This window comes from Numida meleagris, chromosome 13 (assembly GCF_002078875.1).
Source record: "Numida meleagris isolate 19003 breed g44 Domestic line chromosome 13, NumMel1.0, whole genome shotgun sequence".
Lineage (NCBI taxonomy): Eukaryota > Metazoa > Chordata > Aves > Galliformes > Numididae > Numida > Numida meleagris.
Genome location: NC_034421.1, coordinates 4,545,800 through 4,555,082, shown reverse-complemented (window position 1 = coordinate 4,555,082; position 9,283 = coordinate 4,545,800). Strand labels below are relative to the sequence as shown.

The 9,283-nt window shown below is 53.9% G+C and overlaps 1 protein-coding gene across 1 annotated transcript; it reads left to right on the top strand.

The window, feature by feature from the left end:
- KPNA7 (karyopherin subunit alpha 7) lies at positions 1,454-8,646 on the top strand. The gene is made up of 11 exons (XM_021411339.1): positions 1,454-1,498; positions 2,261-2,369; positions 2,674-2,808; positions 3,333-3,418; positions 4,106-4,374; positions 4,705-4,787; positions 5,840-6,103; positions 6,454-6,687; positions 7,019-7,201; positions 7,693-7,842; positions 8,445-8,646. The coding sequence occupies exons 2-11, from the start codon at positions 2,304-2,306 to the stop codon at positions 8,523-8,525; spliced, it is 1,551 nt and encodes a 516-aa protein (XP_021267014.1). The 5' UTR covers positions 1,454-1,498; positions 2,261-2,303; the 3' UTR covers positions 8,526-8,646.

The following is a 9,283-nucleotide window of genomic DNA, read 5'->3' as shown; positions in this document are numbered from 1 at the left end:
TTCCCTTCCCTTCCCTTCCCTTCCCTTCCCTTCCCTTCCCTTCCCTAAACCCAGCTGCAGCGCTCAGCTCTTTCATAGCTCAGCAGCAAGGCAGGGATAACAATAACTCCCTTCTCCCACCTTCCTGCTGCATGGCCCCATCAGACAGACTGTAACGGACAAGGGCTGTCACTTATTATGTGCTTGTTTCGTGCCGAGCACAATGCAGCTCTGATTGCAGCTCAGATGTAGGGCTGCTGCACCAACCATGGGGCTGCGGTGAATCCTCGGGGCTGGCGGTGGGGATTGTACTGGGATGCAGGGACGGGTGTGGGCTGTGCCAGGAGGCCGCATCCCAATCCAGCTTGGGGAATTTCCAGGCTCTGTCCTACACATGGCCCCGGGCACAGCGTGCATGGGTTCACCGTGGTGGTGGGGAGGAGGTGTGGGTGCATTCACACAGTGCTGGCTGCAGGGATGCCAGCGTTGACTTCTTCCTGTCCCTGGGGCTAGGCTTATTAAAGAGACATGGCAATAACACAGGAAAAATCTGTGCTTTTCTCTCAGGGCTCAAAAGCAGTGCTTGCAGAGCTGGCACCAGTTGCCATCCCACGGCCGTGCGGTGCCACACTGGGAGCAACTGGGCGAAGGCGTGCGGGCCGCGAGGGAGCAGCAAGGCAAAGCACTGCGCCAGGACCACAGCTTCCCTACCTGTCAGCACGGGGATTTTCAGCCTGAGCAAACAAGGCTGAGCTCAGGGGACAGTGTCGTGTCGATTTAGGGTTTTATCTCCTTTCCTCTCCATTAGCTCTGATCCCCTCTTATTATGCTGCAGAGCAAACTGCTCTTTCCTCCAGCGCTTGTCCCCTTTCCCACTCGGCAAATATCGATCCTCCCGTGTCCTCAGCGCGGGGTGAGCTCAGCGCAGCCATCATCCCCCATGGGGCAAAGGATGGAGAGGAAAGGACAGCAAGTGATTGCCACGTATTTTGGTCCCCCATCTTCTCTCTCCCTGCAGTGGCAGTGCACGGGGCTGGGGGCTGCAAATGCAAACCAGCTCTGGGCTGAGGCTGCTGGGGACTGGTAATGGAATTGATTTCAGCCCCGGCTGAAAGCTGAAGGATTCGGGAAGACCATAGGATCCTGCTGGGTTCTCTGTGCTGCCACAGCCCAGGCAAGGAAAGGGGTATCCCCAGAAAGTCCATCTTAATAATGCCAAAGTGGGCAAAGTGCAGTGCAGTGCGTGGAGGTGATGGAGGAGATGGAAGGTATAGAGGTGATGATGGAGGAGAGGAAGGAGTTGGAGGAGGCATTGGGATGGCCCACGTAGGAGAGCAGCTCAGAGAAGGAGGAATTGCTGCTGCTCCAGGTGCACCCAAATTGCTGTGGCAGGAGCAGCTGGGGCTAACGAGGAGGCCTGGGGAGAGCCAATGGTTGGGGCCAGCCTGGGGTGTGTGGCCCTGCTGGGGCAATAAACAGGCAGCTGAGGGTCCTGGGGGTATGAGAGGGAGGGTTGGAGGTGAGTGGTTTTCTCTGTAGTGGTGGTGGGTTTCTGCTGCTTGTGTTTTAATGCGTGCTCTTGGTGTTGCCTGGCCACTGGGAAAGGGTGCTATTACTGGGTGATGCCCTGCTTTGCTCCCTGCCTGCAGGGCTGCCTTGGTCTCAGAGGTGTGCATGATTTTATGTGTGCCTGTGGTTTTTTGCTTTTTCTTTTTTTGTTAAGAGAAGTTTAGAAGCAATGTTGCCTGTCCTGCTTCATGCCTCTCATCTGGGTATACATTAGGTGTATTTGGAGGAGTTTTATTAGAGCTTGATCATGCTGTGCCAGGGCATGACCTGATGCCTTCACTGTAGGATCTCTGGGCTGCAGGGTGGGATTTGGGCTGGGATCTGGCTACATCCCTTCAGATGGGGCCCTGAGCTGACACTTCCAGGAGCCCTTGGTGCCCTGCCAGGCTTAGGCTGTCTAAACCAGTGGCTCTTAGAGCTGGAGTAAAGTGTTCCTATCTCCACAAGGAGAGCTGTGCTCTGCTTCTTCATGGGGTCTCAGCTGCAGCTGTAACTTTCCCAACCTGGTGTGAAGTGGGGGTTTGTGCCTGTGCTTAGTTTGGAGGCTGAGCTGTGGTGTGTGCGGATCCCTCTGAGCTCTGCTGAGGGTGGAGGACTTGGCATCCCCCTCTCTGGGGGCAGCAGATGCGTGGGGCTGGTTTTGGGGTCCCAGGTCTTCAGGGGGTGGAGGTGGTGTGACTGTGAGCTGACTCTGCCCGGTGCTGTCCCAAAGCACGTGGAAGCTTTCAGCTGGCAGCAATCCTCAACCTGTCAAGATGCCGGTCGTGCACGAGCATGGTGAGAGGATGAAGAAGTTCAAGAACAAGGGCAAGGACACAGCTGTAAGTACAGACCCCACTGTCTGTGGCATCTCCTTCCAGTGCAGTGGGGCCAGCTGGAGCCTATGTGAGGGCTTCTGAATGTCACTTACTCCCAGACCTCTCAGTACAGACTGTCAGAGATTCTTGGTTAGCTTCAGAGATGGGGTGTGGAGCTGCTGGGCTGTGTGTTGTGATGGTAGTGGGATGCAGGCTTTGGGTGGGTAGCTCTGAGCTGTCACTGCTGCCAGCATCCTTGAGGGGGAGGGGGAACACAAATAGCTTATTCTGTCCCCTGGCATTGACATGGTGATGTCCTGTGCCCCAGGCCCTGCGCAGGCAGCGGGTGGAGGTGAACATTGAGCTGCGGAAGGCCAAGAAGGATGAGCAGATTCTGAAGCGCAGGAGCATTTCCATTGTGTCTCTGGAGAAGAGCCCCTCACCAGTGGAAGACACGAAAGAGGTGAGCGCTGGGTACCTGCTCCTGGGTGGGTCAGTGCTGCAGCACATGGCTGGTGCTGAGGGTCCCATCTGCTCTGGGACTTGGGCCACCACCACATCCAGTTCCAGTGACCTGTGTTAATTAGCCAGAGCTGGGTACAGAGACTGGGGAGGGGTTTAGGCACTCCCCAGCCTGCTTCTGTGCTATTTTGCATGGAAATGCACAATGCAGCTTCCCCTGATGGCAGATAGAACCTGGTGCAGCTCCAGGCACTGGAGCAGGGTAATTACTGCGCTCATGGCCCCATTATGGTGCCGGGACTTCCCTGTGTTTGATTACAAGGATCAACTGCCTGGAAGGCATTTGTGGATTCTATTCCTCTGCCTCATCTCGAAACTGCATTGCATAAAGAGCAGACACCACCTTAGATATGGAGCGGGTGACTGCCTTGGGTCTAGACAGCTGATGGCATGTGAGATTACACTGGAGGGAGTCCTGGCTTGGAGTTCTGACTTGCTGTCTGTCTCTGAATCATCCCAACACAGATTCCTCCACTGTCCTTGGAGGAAATAGTGGAAGCTGTGAATGGGGACAATACTGCACTCCAGCTGCAGGCGACGCAGGCAGCCAGGTATGCTGCCCGATGGGAGGGATGGGGCTGCCGTGGGGTTCTGTGGGCAGGAGGCATTGTTCCTGCTTGGGGAGCTCTGAAGGCACGATAAGCTGTGCTGGGGAAGGAGCCTGCTAGCCCTGGGGGCTGGGGCCCTGCAGCGTGCCATGCTGAGCACTGGGCAAAGCCGACTGAGGGGTTGGTGGTGCCTTCTGGGGCTGTGCTGGCTGCAGCCAGCCGAGGTGAGTGGGAAGGAACCAGGTGCTGGAGGCTGGGTCAGAAGAAAGCCTGCTCTGCAGTGGTACATGGCTGAATGGGGTGTCCCTGTGTGAGTCACCATCATCAGGCCAGCTGGCAGCAGGGATCTATCCCCAGGGTCTGGGAGAGGCTGCATTGCAGCTGGGGTTTTCTTGGGGTAGATCTCTGCTGTGCAGTACAGCTGGCTTTCTGCCTGCTCCAGCTGAGCCTGCCCATGCCTGGGGTGCCCTGGCAGCACCCTGAGCTTGCACCATGGTGAGATATCTGGTAGCAGCACAGCTCTAAGCCATGGATTCCCTCCTCTGCCAGCACAGGTGTTGTAGCTGGGATTCAGATCTGGCTGAAAGTGCTCCCTCTTCTCACTGTACTTGGCTAGATCAGGGCCCTGATGGTGTCCTATGCAGATGGATTCCTACAGCTGTAGACTGTCTGTGCTGTGCCCTCTTGCAGGAGGATGCTGTCCAGGCAGAAGGACCCCCCTCTCAATCAGATCATCGAGCTGGGGATCATCCCCAGGCTGGTCGAGTTCCTGGCCCGTTCTGACAATGCTGCTCTGCAGTTTGAAGCAGCCTGGGCACTGACCAACATCGCGTCTGGCACCTCGGACCACACCAGGGCGGTGGTGGAGGGAGGGGCCATCCCTGCCTTCATCTCCCTCCTGTCCTCCCCCCACATGCACATCAGTGAGCAGTCTGTGTGGGCACTGGGCAACATTGCAGGTGAGTGGAGTCCCTGGGCAGGGCTGGGTGAGGACACAGTCAGTGCCCCAGCTGCTCCTGGGGTGATAAACAGTGGTGATCCTTGAGATGGGCCCATCTCCCTGCAGCTCTGTCTCTGTTCTGTGATTCTCGTGGCCTGGCAGCCTTTCTGACCCTGGGTTGGTCCTGCAGGAGGATTTTGGCCGAAACCAAGTGGGAGAGGATGCACTGGTCTTGCTGGGCTGGTCTATCCCACCAGTGTCAGTAGCAGCGGGGCCTCTGGCTGCTGTTGGATGTTACCTGTCTTGCGATTTAAATACATATCATAAATAACCCTCTTTATCTGTGCAGGTGATGGTCCTCTGTACAGAGATGCTCTTATCAATTGCAATGTGATTCCTCCCTTGCTGGCTCTGGTGTCACCTGTAACTCCAGTAAATAACTTTCTTGTTCTTGACTTGCACTCCTGATCACTTGGGTAGTGGGTGAATGGTGATCTGACTCACATATAGCCAGCTGGATGGGACCCTTGTCTAAACTGCTTTTAATGAGCCCACCTCTGAACAAGGCCTGGAGATGCCAGGCAGATGCATTTCAAGTCAATGTGATGACTTAGACCAAGCTTTCCCATCCAGCTTTGACCATCTCAGGTTGGGAGTAAGTTGAAATTGGTGCACGGTGGACTTGTGTATGCATGTGGAGGGCAGAACTTGTCCTTCCTGCTTTCTCTGGCTGCTGCTGTGCCCTGCCCTCCTGCAGCAGTGCCTGCCCCACTGCTTTCAGGAGGAGAAGGACCTTTCTGGGGAGGTGTGAGGTGGACTGAAGCTCTGAGAGCTCCAGCAGTGGTATGGGTGCCTCCAGGTGTCCCACCCTGGGTGTGGTGGGAGCTGTGTGCTCTCTGTAGGCAGAACTTGGCCCTTTCAGGGTGTTTTCTCAGCCCTACCCTATGGGCGTTCTGTGAGTTTATATTGCAGAGCCTGTAAAAGACTTCTCTGGCTGCTCCTGTCTCACCATTGTTTCTTCCTGGGGAGTACTGTGAGATGTCACAGAACATGACAATCCCATCCCCTGCACACCTTGGTGGTCGTGATGTTCTGCATGGAGCTCCACGGCACTCCTCGCTGGGATGAGGGAACTCAAACCCTGCTCTGTGACAATGGGCTGCTAATATTAAAAGAGCACGCCCCTGATCTTGTCCAAAGAATGCTCTGTAATTTGTGCTGGGGACCCAGCAGTAAGCTGCTTGGTGCCTTTGTTAGTCATAGTGGCTTGTCATGCCACCAGATCTGAGGTTATTGGAACTTAATATTGGAGAAGGGGGAGGGGAGATCTGCTCTTTCATCTCCTTGCTTCAAACAAGCCTCAGCCCTTATTAAAGAGGCTGCTCCTGGCTGCCTGATAACATCTGCTGCTGTGGGGCCAGGAGCAGTGCTGGTTGCACCAGAGGGTTCTGCAAGGAGGATCTCACAGCTTCCTCGTGTTCCAGGTTGGGTTCCTGAGGAACATCACATGGACTCTGTCGAACCTCTGCAGGAATAAGAACCCATACCCACCCCTGGAGGCGGTGAGGCAGCTGCTGCCTGTCATCACCTGCCTGCTGGAGCACGAGGACAAGGAGATCATCTCTGACTCCTGCTGGGCTGTGTCCTACCTGACCGATGGCTCCAACGACCGCATCCAGATCGTGGTGGATACGGGGATTCTGCCACGGATGGTGGAGCTCATGGGCAGCCCCGAGCTGATCATCATGGTAGGGAACAACTGACAGTCCCCAGCCTTTGGTCCCTTAATGTAGGGACATCTGGGGAGAGGGAAGGCACAGCTCCTTGCTGTCTGTGGTCTGCTGCTTCCTCACTCTGCAGTTCTGCTTGTTGCAGCTCAAGCCAGTGCTCTGTTCCCTCTTGCTGTGGCTGGGAAGAGCCTGTAAAGCTGCTTAGAGCAGAACAGGAGGCTGGCTGGTAGGTCTGTAACATCAGTAGTAATCATCCATGGGACTTCATTTGAAGGATCAGACACTTAGTGAGGGCTCTTGCTGGTCTTTCTGGTGTATATCCCTTGAGATAAGATTTCTCATCTCCATCTGCTCTAATCTCTGTCTAGACTCCAGCTCTGCGTGCCATTGGGAATGTGGTTACAGGGACTGACGAGCAGACCCAGGCAGCTATTGATGCTGGTGTCCTGGCTGTCCTGCCCCTTCTCCTGCGACACACGAAGCCAACCATACAGAAGGAAGCAGCGTGGGCACTCAGCAACATTGCAGCTGGGCCCTGCCAGCAGATCCAGCAGCTCATCACCTGCGGGCTGTTGCCACCTCTGGTGGAGCTGCTTGATAAGGTAAGGGGATGGGTGCTGCTCTGTGTGTGCAGGAGCAATGCTCAGCTTCAGTCCCTGGTGCTTTGTTGTGAGGTGCTGTGCCCAAGAGCCACCTGAGCAATGTCCTGTGGAGCTGATAGGATCTGAGGAGCAGCCTGAACACTTGTACTTAATACGCCTGCATGAAAAAATAGCTTGGAGCTGGTCTTGGCAGCTCTGCCATGTGTCCATCCGGTGCTAGGAAAGAGGACCAGTCCAAATTGTGTGCAGTGTGGCTCTCCTCACCTGGAACCTCAGCCTGCTCTGAGCGATGCTGAAGTCTGGGAACTCCTTCTCTGTGCTGCTCTTCCAGGGGGACTTCAAGGCCCAGAAGGAGGCGGTGTGGGCAGTGGCCAACCTGACAACTGGTGGCACTGTAGAGCAGGTGGTGGAGCTCGTCCAGTCCGGGGTCCTCAAGCCTCTGCTCAATCTGCTTTTGGCCAAAGACAGCAAAACTATCCTGGTCATCCTGGATTCTATTTCAAATCTCTTCCTGGTAAGCTGTTGGATTATGTCGTGTACCTCTTCACCGAAGGAGCAGTGAGGTGTGAGAGAGATGCTCACATGGTGCTGCAATTCTTGTAGGATTGACTTAGACTTCATGTCCCACTTGTTTTTGGGTCCTTCTGGGTTGCCCAAAGGGCTTGACATGATGAAGTTCCCAAGTGTTCCTCCTTCTGGAAAGGAGAAGATGCAGTGTGCTAATCTCCAAGCTGTACAGAGGTGAAGGCCTTGGAGAAACTGGATGGTCCAAGAGTCTCCCAGGGTCCAGGAGCTCGCTTGGTTGGCAGAGAAGCCACAACACAGTGATCCAACAGGGACAGTTCTGTATATACTGTAGTAATGTGCCAGGCATCTCTGCTGAACACAATGCAGACCCTTGAGTTCCTACCTGCAGTCACTTGACCCTTGGGTTCCGGGCACTCCAGCAGGGACCACCTTGGCCCTGTTGCTGACATGGGTTATACTTGCCTCCTTTGTGTGCAGGCAGCTGAGAAGCTGGGAGAGACAGAGAGGCTGTGTCTGCTGGTGGAAGAACTTGATGGTCTGGAGAAAATTGAAGCCCTGCAAACCCATGACAACAACATGGTCTACCGAGCTGCTCTGAATATCATAGAGAAGTACTTTTCTGGTGAGGTATGTGAGCTCTTGCTGCTGCTTAGTTGAAAACGAGCTGTTGTGTGCTGAAGTGAAGCGTGTCCTTTTAAAGATGCTGAGATAAGTCCTTAGATCTCCGCATGAATAGGGTAGTTCCTATAGCTCGCTCCATTTGCTTTTTAGGTCTGTAGAACCCCAGTCTGTCAGCTGACTGTTGTGCAACAGAGATGCCTTGATAGCATCTTGCTGCTGGAATTTCCAATGGCATCAGCTGGCATCACTGTCATTGCTGATAAGCATTCTGAATGTGGAGAGGCTTCTTCCTTCTAAGCTAGCTTGTCACTAGGAAGGGCAGTCTCATATTCACTGATAACTGTGCTCGGGTTTCTTCTGGATTACTTGACTCTTATGTTTAACTTGTGGAAAAAAGTATAGGACCTCAGCTAGCAGGCACAAGGGAGTCCCGTAACTGTCACAGGTTCATATTTGGATCCAGCCTTGTTCTCACAGATTGGGGAACACCAGAGGAAAAGCTTATGGTGGTCTAGCACAACTCAGAGCTGAGGTCTGAGCTTTGCCTGAAGCATTTAAATGTGTAAAGATGCAGAATCATTAACTGATGGCCACCACCTCCCTCCTAGGAGACTCCTGATCTGCAGCCTGGGACTGATGAGGATGGGCTATATAAGTTCTCAGTGGAGAAGCAAGACTTCAACTTCTGAAGACTAAGCACTGCACAGTTCTGACCTGGTGGGTGGAGGCTGGGTGTCCTGACCAAGAGGAGTGAAGGCGTTTAGTCCTTTTACATGTGAAACTTATCAATAAATTGCACTTGAATTTGTACTTCTTGCTTCTATTTCTTTTCTCTCTTACTCATGGTGTGGTGAAGAGTATAGTTCTCAGGGACCTTAAACATATGGCTGAATATGTACTGGAGATCCTTTGTGTTTTCTGTGCCAGACATTGCCTGCCTGCAGGAGCACAAGGCGTGTAACTTCTTGTTAAATGTTTGAGTCAAATTGCCACGGAGCAGAGTGTACCACCAAGCCCTGCTTGGCCTTTGTGTTTGTGCTGTGACTTCTGGGCTTCCCCACAGGACTGAGGGCGTTTCTCCTCCAGGCTGCCTAGAAAGAAGAAGGCAAAGCCTCTGTGCAAGGTGTGCAGCCCTGTGCTGGCTGGGCATAGCTTATTGAAATGCCAGAGCTGCTGAACCGTAGAGTGATGCCAGGATTTATGTCCTGGATCTGACACTGTGTAGTGAAAACTATAATAGCACAAAACCTGAATGTGCTCTGTGGATGAGTGCCTGTGTGGATCCTTCCTTTGTGCCATAGGTTAGCACGAAGGGCTCTGCTGCGTGTAATTCCTTGCAGTGTGCTGCTGATGCAGCAGCTGGAAATGATTGGATTTCACTGGGTAAAAGGAGCCTGAGGTAGATGCTTCTTCAGTGTAAATGGAGATGTGGACCGGAGCTGGGCTC